Source organism: Acomys minous (genome assembly GCF_964271855.1).
Source record: "Acomys minous genome assembly, chromosome: 18".
NCBI classification, from domain to species: Eukaryota; Metazoa; Chordata; class Mammalia; order Rodentia; family Muridae; genus Acomys; species Acomys minous.
The window spans coordinates 68,119,669-68,134,002 of NC_140501.1; the positions used below are offsets into that span (position 1 = coordinate 68,119,669).

Sequence of the window (14,334 nt, forward strand, 5' to 3'; positions counted from 1 at the left end):
CTTCTCCACATTCTCATCCTCGGAGAGAGGTGAGAGATCTGTCCCAATCAGAAAATAAGTGATGCTGGGCCAACATGCTGACTCCATGGACAACAATGGAGGCACAAGAGCCCTGTGTGGATGCCTGGCAGCCTAAGACAATATGCCACCCACCTGTCCCTACACAATGCAGAGACACATCCATTTGACTGAGCGTGGTCCCCTCCAGCTACTGCAGCACCTGTGCTGGAAGGACAACAGCCAAGTGCAGGAGCTGGAGTGATGGCTCCTAGGTAAAGAGCCTTTGCTGCTCTCTCAGAGAAGCCACATGGTGCCTAACAATCATCTGTCACAGAGGATCTGTCTCCCTCTTCTGTTGTCTGAGGGAACTGCAAGAATGTGGAGCAAAGACTCACACTAGACAAAACCCCTCTTCACATAAAATAAATACAAGTGACTCCAAAAATCAAACAGTACACTGAATGGCTTGGCAAAGGCCAAGAGCTAATAGAAAACTCTACTTCCCAACCTGACTTGGAAGGTCATCATCTCTGTTGTGCAGTTGTCAGTAATGCTGTATTGCAAGGAAAATGACGCACACAGCACAGGGTTTCCTGAGTTCTTTTACACCCCCTCAGTGAAGGTTTTGATTTCCTCAGAAGCTATAGAGCTGTTCAGGTGTATTTCTCAATGATTTGGTTCATGGGGCCAATAAGGATTGTTCGTTACAGAGTACTATATCTTAGGGGTAGCTAAAGATATGACATCATGGAGACCAGATGGGACCGATTCCATCATTAAATGTGTATCTATGGAATAGGCCACACTCTCAACACAGAAGGCACCATGTCCTCCATAGCCAGGATGCCTGGAACATACAGAGATCCATCTCTGCCTGTGATTTCTTGGGTTACAAGAGTTAAACAGCACATCTGAACAAAAAAGACAGGCTTAAGTGTGAGGAGTTGAAAATTACACTTTTAATCATAAAACAGACATTTTTCAAAAAGGGCTTTAAAAGGGCAGTCAACAACAAGAGTAAATAGCCTTAGAACTTGAAAAACAATAACAATAACATATAACCTTTTAATAACAAAATCAAAACCAAAATAGCTAAAAGCAAAAAACTCAAACCAAAACACCAACAGAAAACTATGCTCAGCAGCGTCCTCTCACTGTAGGGTTAGCAGCACAGACCCACAGGCTGTGGATGGCCTTGGACTCTTAGTGGCAAGGTGGTCACATCAGTCCTCTGAAGGGATGAGATTCAGAAGGCAAAGGGAACCAGACCCACAAGCAGCCTGGCTGGCTCAAAGGCTCGATAAACTTAGGGCCTATTCATCCAAAGGTAACTCATTCTGATAAAGACATTCCATCCCAGGCCTTCTGTGGTGGCTGGGGATGGGGCTCAGCAGGTGGCTTCTGATCCAGCTGCCTGTTGCTGCTTCCTTGCTGCCCGCTGGGCTGACTTCAGTTTCATCTCCTGCTGCAGTGTTTCAGACCTGGGAGAGAAAGACAGTTAAGGCCCAGGGCTAGTGGTGATCTGCCCTGTGGGCTGTCAGGCTGCTAACTCCCACCACCTCAATGGTACTGGACAGTTAACATCATGTTTTTAACTGAAGTCATTGTAACTCCAATGAATAAGAGTCTAAGAGCTGGAGCATTTTCTCAACCTTAAACACATGTCAGAATTTCATCTGGGTCCTGTATGGTCTCTGTTCTGTTAGAAAGGCTGGGGCTTTCTGCTACAGGTCACGGGCTTCACTTTGTAACAGTGGCCTCCCATAGTCAACAGCATAGGAGGGATCTACACCTTATCCGTGATGAGCTACTGTTGGACCACATCACTGTATAGACATGATAGAGCCTTGCAACCTGGGCGCCTCAACAAGGTCATGAGACCAGCTCACTCCCCCTGCTCAGGAGGCTCCTGGCACCCAACAGATATGTAAGGTAGAGCCTGTCCTGATGGTGCAGCATTTCTTGAGTTGTGTGCCTGAGAACAACAGCCCTGCACAGGCTCAGGCCCCAAACAGACACCCCTGTTTTCCTCAGGGCTGGAGCTCACAAACTATATCCTGGCTCCCTATGGAAGTGTGTTGCAGAGCCCTCCTGTGAAGGTTCTGATCATCCCTGCAGCAGAGACATCTGCCGGCTTTATTCTGGAAACACATTAACCTATTGTCTCCAGAGAAGCCTTTTCACAGAAATGGGTAAACACTACAGAGCAGTGTTCAAGGGAGAGACTCTGATCGATAACAGGGGATGTTCTTATAAAAATATACTTTCAAGCAAGTGTGGTTGTGTAGACCTTGAGATCCCACCCAATGGGAGGCAGCTGCCTATAAATCTCTGTGATTTGACGGACATCCTGCTCATGAAATGGAAAAATTTTAATTAGCATTAAAGTAACCAGAACAGCAGAGCTCTCTAACTCATAAGTGCAGGTCAACAGGTATGCTAGCCCAAGGTCCCAGATGATAAGTCACAAAGAATGTGAAGATAGGAGACAAAGGCCTATTGAATGTTCCAGGGACCGGCTGGCCATAAAAGATAGGGAGGATACACAAGGACAAATTCCTGAGAAAAACAGGTACTGGACATGGTCGAGTGAGTAATGAGCCAAGACCCCTCATCCGATCTTATGGTGCCTGCTTAATCTCCCCCCTGAGGCCTGCACACAATGTTCCAGGTTTGAGTTTAACCAGATGTGTCGTTAGCTCAGATAAACATCTACCCTCGGGTTCCAGGAAAGACAGGAACCAAGGACTGTACCCATGTGATTAAGTCTGAGCTTACCCCAGATCTGCCTATGCAATTTGCTGATGTTCAAATGTTTAAAACAACCAATTATGAGTGGCCGCGCCAAAACTTCCCACTCCCCCCGACCCTTGCCCATATAAACCCCTAACCCCTGGGCTTCTGGGTCGACCCCTCTGTCTCCTGGGTGAGATACGTGTCGACCCAGAGCTCTGCCAATAAACTGCCTCATGTGTTTATAGCAAGACGGTTGTTTGTGTGTCTTTGGGTGCGCGCCATCCCGAGGCTTGAGTGAGGGTCTCTCTTCGGGGAACTTTCATTTTGGGGGCTCGTCTGGGATTTGTGTGACCACCTAAGACCCCAACGACCCCTTGGAAGTAGGTCTGTGTGAGTTTTGTGTGTCTGAGTGCGGTGCTGCTGATTTCGTGTTTTGGTTTCAGTTTCTGGCAGCTGCCACTTTGGGCCGTAAGGACCCAGTGGCTGCGGAGGCAGACGTGCTAGGGCCGCAGGCTGCAACCCTGGGGGACGCACTAAGGGTGAAGGGGAGTCAGGACAGCCTGACTGCCTCTTTTCGGGATGAAGGAGATGGAGTACTCCTTCTTGAGGGGAAGGTGCGGAAGCTACCCCATCGGAACTTGCATTCGGTTGGTTGTACAAGTCCAGATGCGGACGAGTGTGCTTGGATGTGATAGTGTCTTGTGTGCTTATATTGTTTTTGTGCTTCTTGTTTTTTAAAATGGGACAGACTGTGACGACCCCTTTATCCTTGACTTTGGACCATTGGACGGACGCTAGGGCAAGAGGACATAATCTATCCGTAAAAATTAAGAAAGGACCCTGGCAGACATTTTGCACCTCAGAATGGCTGACTTTCCATGAGGGCTGGCCACCTGAGGGGACTTTTGATTTATCTGCTATTAGAGCTGTCAGAGCAATTATTTTTCAGGAAAGATCAGGGTCACATCCAGACCAACAGCCTTACATCACCGTGTGGGAAGATTTGGCCCGTTACCCACCCCCGTGGGTCAAGCCCTTCATCCCACCTCGCCCACCAAGCTCCTGAGTCTTGGCGGTGCGAGAAGGCACCTCGGATGAGAAATCGAAACCATGGCAGAGTGGAGGAAGCGAGCCCAGCGCACCACCGGAGCCCATCCCTAAAATATATCCTGACATAGCAGAACCCCATGAATGGCCCATGCCCCTGCTCCCACCATATTTCCGAGTTCCCCAGCCGGCAGCCCCAACCTCAGCCCCACCCCTGGCTTCCGGGGCAATTGGTGATGGACCCTCGGCAGGCACTGGGAGCCACCTTGGAGCAACCTCCAAGGGGCCTGATTCCACCGTGGCTCTGCCCCTTAGTGCTGTCGGGCCGGCCCCGACAGGCAAAAAAATGCATTAAAACTCCTACAGTATTGGCCTTTTTTCCCCCCTCTGATCTCTATAATTAAAAAAACTAACCACCCACCTTTTTCAGAGAATCCTACGAGACTTTCATGTCTGATTAAGTCTCTGATGTTCTCCCACCAACCCACGTGGGATGACTGTCAGCAGCTTCTACAGGTTTTATTCACCACCGAGGAGAGAGAAAGAATTCTCCTCGAGGCTCGAAAGAATATCCGAGATGACGTTGGACACCCCGTCCAGACCCTGGCCGAAATAGATGAAGGATTCCCCCTGACCTGTCCTCAGGGGGACTACAACACAGCAGAAGGTAGGGAACGGCTGTCCATTTACTGCTGGGCTCTGGTGGCAGGTCTCAGAGGGGCTGCGAAGAGGCCCACCAATTTGGCGAAGGTAAGAGAAGTCATGCAGGGAGCGACCGAGCCCCCTTCAGTGTTTCTAGAGAGGCTCATGGAGGCTTACTGGAGATATACCCCTTTTGACCCTAGGTCAGAGGGACAGGGAGCCTCTGTAATCATGACTTTCATTGGACAGTCAGTACCTGATATTAGGAAGAAACTACAGCGCATTAGTGCATTGAGGGATTGCAAGATTATACCATCAGGGATGTGGTGAAGGAAGCTGAGAAAGTTTATCATAAAAAGGAGACAGAGGAAGTGAAACAGGAAAGAGAAAAGAAGGAGAGAGAGCTGAGGATAAGGAAAGAGGAAAGAAAGAGAGAGCTGAGGATGAAGAAAGAGGAAAGAAAGAGAGAGCTGAGGATGAGAAAAAAGAAAAAAGAAAAAAGGCAGGAAAAGAATCTGACGAGAATACTGGCTGCAGTGCTAAGAGAAGGAAGGCATCAGGGAACAGGCAGGCCTAGGCAGACAGGGAACCTGGGCGACAACAGAAGGCAGGGGCCAAGGAGACCCAGAGAAGATTGAACACTGCCACCTGATCTCAAAGATTCCTTCTTCTGTCTGAGATTGCACCCTAACAGCCAATCCCTGCTTGCCTTTGAGTGGCAAGACCCTAAAAACAGAAGAACTGGACAGCTTACGTGGACGAGATTGCCCCAGGGGTTTAAAAACTCCCCTACCCTATTTGATGAAGCCCTACATCAGGACCTTGCCCCTTTCCATGCTAATAATCCCCAGGTGACTCTTCTACGGTATGTAGATGACCTCCTATTGGCTGCAGAGACCCGTGAAGAATGCGAGCTTAGGACTCAGAAAATCCTGGCTGAGTTAGGTGAGTTGGGGTATTGGGCTTCTGCCAAAAAGGCACAACTGTGCCGGACTGAAGTGACATATCTGGGATACAACACCTTGAAAGATGAACAACGGTCGCTCACAAAAGCCAGGAAATGGACAGTGAATCAGATCCCGACCCCAACCACCCCTCGCCAGGTAAGAGAATTCCTGGGAACTGTGGGATTCTGCAGGCTTTCGATTCCAGGTTCGCCACTCTGGCGGCCCCATTATACCCTCTAACAAGAGAAAGAGGGGAGTTCACTTGGACTAAGGAACACCAATTGGCTTTTGAGACCCTTAAAAAGGCACTGCCACAAGCCCCTGCCCTAGCACTGCCTGATCTGAACAAGCCTTTTACTCTGTTCATCGACGAGCAAAAGGGGGTTGCCAGGGGGGTCCTCACCCAAACTCTAGGACCCTGGAAGAGCCCAGTGGCCTATCTGTCAAAAAAACTGGATCCTGTGGCCAGTGGGTGGCCCTCTTGTTTGCGGGTGATAGCAGCAACTGCTGTATTGGTAAAAGATGCTGATAAGTTAACCATGGGCCAAAATGTGATGGTGGTGGCCTCCCACACCCTCGAGTGCATTATCAGACAACCACCAGACCGTTGGATGACCAACGCCCCGATGACCCACTACCAGAGCTTGTTGCTGACAAAGCGGGTGACCTTCACTCTGCCTACCATCCTTAACCCTGCCACCTTGCTACCCGAAGCTGACGAGACCCCTGTACATCATTGTAAAGAGATACTGGCTGAAGAAACAGGGACTCAGTCAGACCTCACTGACTGGCCGTGGCCTGGGGTAAAACCTTGGTTCACCGACAGAAGTAGCTTTGTGGTAGCAGGTAAGCGGAGGGCTGGGGCAGCGGTAGTGGATGGGAAGTCTGTCCTCTGGGCCAGCAGTTTACCAGAAGGGACATCGGCCCAAAAAACTGAACTTATTGCTTTGACCCAAGCACTAAGACTGGTGGAGGGAAAGGCTATCAATATCTACACTGATAGCTGGTATGCTTTCGCAACAGCTCATGTCCACGGAGTGAATTATAGACAACGTGGGCTGCTGACTTCAGCTGACAAAGACATTAAAAATAAAGAAAAAATTTTTAGTTTATTAGAGGCTGTCCATTTGCCCCTCAAGGTGGCGATCATCCATTGCCAAGGACATCAAAAAAGGACTGGTCCCATTAAAAGGGGGAACCAAATGGCTGACCAGATGGCCAAAGAGGCAGCACAAGGACCAATGATTCTAATAGCTAAGGTTATGCCCCAACAGGCTGAGGGGATTCCTGAGAGAAGAATTCTCACAGAGGAAGAGGCGCTAGAATACCTGGCTAATATACACTGCCTTACCCACCTAGGGCCCAAGAAGATGACAGAACTGCTCAATAAGTCTTCCTATCACATCCCCAGACTACAAAAGACAGCAGAAGATCTGGTAAAAAACTGCAAGGCTTGCGCTCTCACTAATGCTGGATCCAGCAGACACTGTGCAGGAAAGCGCTTGAGGGGAGATCGACCTGGAACTTATTGGGAGGTTGACTTCACTGAAGTCAAACTGGCCCGATATGGTAATAAATACCTTCTAGTTTTCATAGACACCTTCTCGGGGTGGGTCGAGGCATTTCCCACGAAAAAGAAAACGGCAAATGTAGTGGCCAAGAAGATACTTGAAGAAATCCTTCCCCGGTTCAGGATACCTAAGGTAATTGGGTCAGACAACGGGCCTGCCTTCGTCGCCCAGGTAAGTCAGGGACTGGCCAGACAATTGGGGATAAATTGGAAATTACATTGTGCTTATAGACCCCAGAGCTCAGGACAGGTAAAAAGGACGAATAAAACTATAAAGGAGACCTTAACAATATTAACCTTAGAGACCGGCGAGGGTGATGGGACAGCCCTTCTCTCCCTTGCCTTGTTCCGGGTACAGAACACGCCTGGACCATTGGGACTGACACCCTTTGAGATACTGTTTAGTACACCACTACCACTGTTTAAAACCCTAGAGAGTGTGGCGTGTCCTGATGACAGTTTTGTGCCTTCCACCCATCTTTTAGTCCATTTAAAGGCTATAGAGACGATCAGGCGAGATATTTGGCAACAGCTGAAAGATGCCTACACCGCTAGAGACCCTACAGTTCCTCATGAGTTCGAGATTGGAGACGCCGTCTTGGTATGGAGACACGGAGCTGGGAATCTCGAGACATGGTAAAAAGGACCCTACCTGGTACTGTTAACGGCTCCAACTGCCGTTAAGGTAGAGGGAATCCTCACCTGGGGCCATGCTTCATATGTAAAAAGGTCTCCTCCTGAGACTAGTCAAGATGAATAGATCCTGGAAAAGACTAATAATCCTTTTAAGCTGCGTCTGCATCACAGACGCAACCCTAAGTCAGGACATGCCCCGATGCAACAGACTTGGGAGGTAATCAAAAAAAGGGGAACAAAAACAGGCTAGATAAAAGACAGAGGGACAGAAAAGCTCAACAAGGCTGGTTTGAGTCCTGGCTCACCTGGTCCCCCTGGGTGACTATCCTATTTTCTGCTTTAGCTGGGCCAGTGTTGGTGATTTACTTAATTTTAATTTTTGGCCCGTGTGTGGTAAATAGGTTACTTTCTCTTATTAGAGATAAAATTAGTGCTGTTCAACTGATGGTACTAAGACAACAATACTGATCAATAAGAGACCCGGACAGGGCACAGTATAAATCTTTTAGTCTAGAATAAAATAATACTCAAAAGTTAGAACAGATATTCTAAGATTAGAATTATCAAGTAAGAGAAGAGGGGAATGAAAGGGAAAATTTTTAATTAGCATAAAGTTACCAGAACAGCAGAGCTCTCTAACTCATAAGTGCAGGTCAACAGGTATGCTAGCCCAAGGTCCCAGATGATAAGTCACAAAGAATGCGAAGATAGGAGACAAAGGCCTATTGAGTGTTCCAGGGACCGGCTGGCCATAAAAGATAGGGAGGATACACAAGGACAAATTCCTGAGAAAAACAGGTACTGGACATGGTCGAGTGAGTAATGAGCCAAGACCCCTCATCCGATCTTATGGTGTCTGCTTAATCCCCCCCTGAGGCCTGCACACGATGTTCCAGGTTTGAGTTTAACCAGATGTGTCGTTAGCTCAGATAAACATCTACCCTCGGGTTCCAGGAAAGACAGGAACCAAGGACTGTACCCATGTGATTAAGTTTGAGCTTACCCCAGATCTGCCTATGCAATTTGCTGATGTTCAAATGTTTAAAACAACCAATTGTGAGTGGCCGCGCCAAAACTTCCCACTCCCCCCGACCCTTGCCCATATAAACCCCTAACCCCTGGGCTTCTGGGTCGACCCCTCTGTCTCCTGGGTGAGATACGTGTCGACCCGGAGCTCCGCCAATAAACTGCCTCATGTGTTTACAGCAAGACGGTTGTTTGTGTGTCTTTGGGTGCACGCCATCCAGAGGCTTGAGTGAGGGTCTCCCTTCGGGGAACGTTCACTCAGAACATATTAGGGAGAACAGAGGGGAGTCACAGGGCCTCAGACACACGGGGCATCAAACATACTGTCCTGGACAGAAGTTCTTGTTGACCGGCCCAGCACAGGACTTTGAAGTGTTCTTTCCCTGCGATGGTTCTTAGCTTTGCTGACCAACAGAATCCCATAAAAGACAGAGGTCCCAGGTACAGGGGACCCAGATGGCATCACCCTCTCCTCCCAGCCTAGGCTCCTACGTCATCCGGAGTTCCCGCAACTCATTCTTCATCTTTAAGACTGAGTCCCTCTGCTGGCTGACCAGCTGCTTCTTCTTGTGCAGGCACTGCAGCAGTTCCTCCAGGCCTTCTAGCACCTGTTGGTTACAAGACAGTGTGTAGTGCAGGGCTGCTCACAGGCGTGCGCAGACTTCCATGCAGGGGCAAGCACACAGAGAGGATCGCATGAGTGGGGAGTGAGGGCACAGGCGGGTGGATGAGCAGCCAGGCAGTCCACTGGGCAAACGCTGCCGGACGTGAGCCTGACCCAGCTGACTGACCCTACCTCCTCCTGCTTGGTCTGGACGTCACTCTGCTCCTCCTCTGGGTCTTTGCACATCTGCTTCAGCAGGGCACATTCCTCTTGCACCTTCTTGTTCTCCTGCCTCAGTGCTTCCACTCTCTTCTTCAGCTGATTCTGCTCCATCAGGAGCCTGCTGCGGAGGTTGCTGGAAACACCCTCTGCAGAGTCAGCCCCTGCCGACCTCCTCCTTCCAATCCCTCCTTCCAGCCCCATAACCCCCACCTGACCCCAGGTTCCCATGAAGAACTAGGAAACAACCCAGTCCAGCCCCGACAGCTGCACTCAGGAGACCAGACAGAGAGAGCAGCCGACTCAGCAGAGAATAAACAAGTTCTAAAGTCCCCAACACCTACAGGGATTCACGACATTTAAAAGGGAAGAGGAGTCTCCACCTGCCCTTTACCTTCCAAGGTAATGGGGAAGCATCAAAAAGAAGGGGAGGTGGCAAGCACATAGAGGAAGGGGCCACGAGCTGTCTGGATGAGACCTGACAGGCTGTGGCCACATGGTGGGGCAGGAGGTCCCCTTCTGTCAGAACTCTAGGGGAGGGGAGTAGGGCAGAGGAGGGAGGGAGGGTGGGAACAGGAAGATGCAAGGAAGGGACAACATTCAGGATGTAATCTGGATAAATTATAATAAAGTAAAATGTAAAAAGAAGGATGGAACAGATACCCTCAAAGAGGGACAGGAGACCCAAAGGGAGAACATTCTAACTACCTGTCCCATAACAATCAGCTGTCAACCCTGCCTGAGGCCCTGAGGCCCAGGGCTGCCTGACACCCCTCTCAGGCTGTGAGTCCTTTTCTATCTAGAGGCTCCTGAAGCTGGAAGCACAAGGCTGGGAGGAGCTAACAGCCTCCTTCATACTTAGCAAACTCAGTCCCTGAGGCACAGGCAGGCTGATGGCCTAGAGGCAGAAGGGATAGATCCCAGGCTGGGGACGCTCCTGTCCAAAACCCAAGCAAGGCTGTGATGGCCATTGCAGAAGGGTTGGGGTCCCTGACAGGCACTTACCGATAGAAGCCAACCTCCTTTTCCAGCTCCCTGAGCTGCTTTGAGGTTTCCGTTTTCTCTTTCTCCGTGTTCTGGAGGGCCATCAGGGCCAATTTGAGCTCCTTCTCGAGTTTCTCCATGAAAGGATTCGGCCTGTCGTAGGGCCTGGCCCAAAGAGCAAAGAACCACATGAATACAGGCCTCAAGGAGCTGGTGAACAAGCCGGGCGTGGTGGCACACCCCTTTAATCCCAGCACTCGGGAGGCAGAGGCAGGCGGATTGCTGTGAGTTCGAGGCCAGCCTGGTCTACAAAGTGAGTGCAGGACAGTCAAGGCTACACAGAGAAACCCTGTCTCAAAACAAAAAAAAAAAAAAAAAAAGGAGCTGGTGAAATCAGGCTGTGCCCTGGACTACCCAAGCCCAGAAGCTTCCCCATGCTGGGCCCTAGGTGCTGGGAGGTCTGGCTACTCAGGAAACTTGCTTATGAAACACCAGCAGGGGCTGGAGAGATGGCTCAGCGGTTAAGAGCACTGACTGCTCTTCCAGAGGTCCTGAGTTCAATTCCCAGCAACCATATGGTGGCTCACAGCCATCTATAATGTGATCTGACACCCTCCTCTGGCCTGCAGGTGTACATGCAGGCAGAGCATTGTATACATAATAATAAATAAATAAATCTTTAAAAAAAAAAAAAAAAAAAGAAACACCAGCAGACGCTTGATGCGCAGCTGAAGGGTGCCCTGGCTGACGAGTTCAGGAAGCAGCGTCAGGAAGCTGGAGGGGCTCTCTAGCCTGTTATGTTCTCAGGAACCAAAAGCCTGGTATTTCATTTCTTCTGCTTTCAGAGCAGTGATTCTAGATCCTGGGGTGACTCCTACTGTAGAGTCAGACTGTGCACACAATTCTGGGGATGAGACCCAGCATCAGGACAGCTACATAAACTGCTCAAGGCATTCTGATGTCCTCCAGTCTGACCACATAAGCCAAGAGCAGCCCTGCTTTAGTGCGGCTCCCAGATCTCAGCATTGATACTGTGAGACAGGCAAATCCTCAGGCCCTAGCACAGAACCCTGGCACACATAGACATGAAAGTGTGTACGTACACACACACACACACACACACACACACACACACACACACACACATACACCAGAGAGCAGGAGATAAAGAGAGACAAAGAAGAGGAAACACAGAGAGAAAGGGATGCTGAGGAAATGCACGGAGCAGTGTTGTCTCAGAGTATAAGGCAGAAAGTCAGAGACAACAGTGTTGATCTCCACGCATGAAGTGAGGTAGAGCAAATGGGACCAGCCTACTCCAGCCACACCAGGAGCTTCTAGCACTCAGTCACCTGCTAGGCAAGTGAAACAAATCTCATCCCAAACTCACAGCAGCTAGTATGTCACATCGCACAGGCCACCACCGGTCAAGGCATTTCCAAATGCTTGCTGGGAACTCACTCTCCACTGCCTCAATCCCTGTGTTGTGTGACACAGACCACAGGCTCTGAGGAAGCAGAAGAGTCCATTTCCCATCTCACTCTGACCAAACTTCAGGTCCTGCCTCTCCTCTGAGAAGCATCAAGGGACAGGTGGTGGGGCACAGAAACACCCTGGAGGTGCAGCCTCCTAGAACCCATGGCCTTAAAAGGAAAAGATGAAGGTGACATTGCAGACCCAAAACTGACACCATAGGGTTTGACACAATGCAGACCTCTTGTCAAAGGGTTCTTCTGTTATGAGGGTGATGCGATCCCTCAGGTCATTCCGCTCCTGGGTTATCACCTGCAGCTGCGCAGTCAGCCTCTTCATTTCCTTCCTCTTCTGCTTCTTGGAGAGGAGGTTTGCAGGGGATGAAGGCTCCCCACTGGCCCCTGTAGGGAGAACTCAAGTGAACTTGCATTGTGACCAGGCAGAGAGGTTGGACAGACAACCCTGATTTCTATATAGGCAGAGAGCAGGCCTGGCTCGCAGTAACACACTAAAGATATTGTCCCAGGCCTGAGATGCCTGCTCTGTGGATCTCAGCTCTCCCACCACTCTTTAGGGAAGTGGCTATCTACGTAGCCAGGTGTTTTCTCTGGCTTACTGCACATGCTTCAGCTGACCACAGAGAGGATCTCTTCAGGATTATTCACAACTGCACAGGATGCAACTTGGCTTCAGAGCCCCTGAGCCTGGGATTACAGAAGCCAGGAGAATAATGGCACAGTGACAAGCACTCAGGGGCTGTGGACAGGCCTGGCCCTCCTGCCTTGTCACTGTAGGATGGTGACAGTGTATTAAAAACCCATCAAGGAGCAGACCAGGATCAGCCGACTGATCAGTTCTCACCGCTGACAAACCAACACACCCAGAGCTGGTAATAAGGATCCAGCCTCTGTCTTGGTCCACTCCCTGCGACAGTTTCCCTGCACTAGAGCTATGCCATTCACCCACAACTGTTGATTCAGAAACCTATAGATGTCACTGTCAGGGTCAGGTGGTCTTCGGAATGCTGAGACCATAAGGTCATGGCCAGGAGCACGTTTCTCTCTCTGTTCCGACTGTCCCATAGCCATGACACTTAAAGAAACCAGTGGGAGTGAAGTGCAGTGATGCCCTACCCCATATTAGGAAACATTAGCCCTCCTCGACTCCTGATGTTCTCCATTGTCCCCATGTTACAGCCCAAATGACCTGCGAGGGTAAAACCTAGGAGCTCCCAGTACAACAGCTTTGGCCTTGCCAGCTCCAGGCTTTGGGGATGGACAAACTACTCTTGTGGGATCCTGAACTTTCAGGAAGTCTATTTGCTTCCCAGAGGCTCATGTTCCTGTACTCCATTACTGAAAAGCCCAGCTCAAGCCCGCCTTCTCCAGGAAGCTCTGCATTCCCTGCCCAAGACTCACTGCGCCTTCTCCAGGGCCACTTCTCTCTGGGTGGTCTGAACTCAGATGGAAGCCCAGCTTCCTTCTGTCTCACCGGGGATTCTCCACGGTCCCCATTCTCCCTACGAAGTAGACTCCTCAGTCTGGCCAACATCTTGATGTGACCTCTTGGTACTGAGTGAATGCCCTAAGGGCATTTGCTTGCTGTTGCTACAACAGTGGTGACATCACAAAGGATGACAAGACAATGTTCAGAGAGGGGACCGCTGATGTCATGGGGAGCAGCCTTTGCCTCCCTGCTCCTGGTCTCCTTGTGCTTACCAGATGCTGAGGTGCCCTTTCCAGCATTCTCTGCTGGGACAGCCATTGACCACCACTTCCTCCCCAACCAGAGATCTGTCTAGGATGGATTGGAAACGGCTTAGCACTTCCCATGTGGGGAACTGAGTGTTTACTCTCCAAACAATGCTCAGGAGTGTCTCACCCCTTCCTCAAAGCCCACTATTCATCAATATGAGAAATTAAATAGTAGGGAGAGATCACACCAGCAGGGATGTAGAGGAAAAGTCACCTGTCTCATGTGTACTGGGGCTTGAAAACACATCCAGGAAGAGCTGCAGGGCTAATTGCGACGGGGCATGCTTGTTAGGAGGTCCAGTCATGGAAGGCATGTGCTTACCTTTTGAAAGTTGCCCCACTTGAGGTTTAATAAAGACGCAGAGACCTGTGTCTTTTCTATAAAACTTCAGATAACATGCTGGTGCTCTCGCGTTCGACACATGCCCCATAGATTATGATGAGATCCAGCTGAGTATAAATGTCGATAAATGGGGGGCTCTTGTGGATCAGGTGACAGCACCACAACTAACAGCACAGCAACCACCAGCTGCAGTGAGCACGGCCAGAGCCTGCTGCCGGTGGTGCACCTGCAGCTGATGAGGTTCAGGCATGACCCTCAGATGACCTGACTCTATCAGGCCAATAGCCACGTGCTGAATTGTGGGGGAAATTCAGACCATAAAGCACTCCAGATTATTAACCTGATTCCATCGA

At 50.0% G+C, this 14,334-nt stretch overlaps 2 protein-coding genes across 2 annotated transcripts in view; one reads left to right on the forward strand and one right to left on the reverse strand.

The window, feature by feature from the left end:
- The window catches only part of LOC311589056 (protein NYNRIN-like), a 183,608-nt gene extending 174,523 nt beyond the window's left edge, over positions 1-9,085 (forward strand). Inside the window, exon 2 of the mRNA XM_084767347.1 lies at positions 3,036-9,085. Coding sequence (XP_084623473.1) covers positions 5,486-7,582 — 2,097 coding nt within the window. The 5' untranslated portion in view covers positions 3,036-5,485 and the 3' untranslated portion in view covers positions 7,583-9,085. The remainder of the gene's footprint in view (positions 1-3,035) is intronic.
- Positions 1,063-13,955, reverse strand: LOC311589066 (disks large homolog 5-like). The gene is made up of 6 exons (XM_084767367.1): positions 13,303-13,955; positions 12,126-12,285; positions 10,433-10,576; positions 9,401-9,563; positions 9,097-9,212; positions 1,063-1,481 (listed from the first exon to the last, which is right to left on the reverse strand). The coding sequence occupies exons 1-6, from the start codon at positions 13,433-13,435 to the stop codon at positions 1,388-1,390; spliced, it is 810 nt and encodes a 269-aa protein (XP_084623493.1). The 5' UTR covers positions 13,436-13,955; the 3' UTR covers positions 1,063-1,387.
- Between the last annotated feature and the right edge of the window lie 379 nt (positions 13,956-14,334).

Bases quoted from the DNA above. Each gene is read 5' to 3' on its own strand.
- LOC311589066 (XM_084767367.1), bottom strand. From the start codon at position 13,435: ATGTTGGCCAGACTGAGGAGTCTACTTCGTAGGGAGAATGGGGACCGT. The intron at 10,577-12,125 runs GTCTGCATTGTG...TCTTTGGGCCAG, and splicing joins GAAGAACCCTTTGACAAGAG to GCCCTACGACAGGCCGAATC. The intron at 9,564-10,432 runs GTAAGTGCCTGT...GGGTGTTTCCAG, and splicing joins AAGGAGGTTGGCTTCTATCG to CAACCTCCGCAGCAGGCTCC.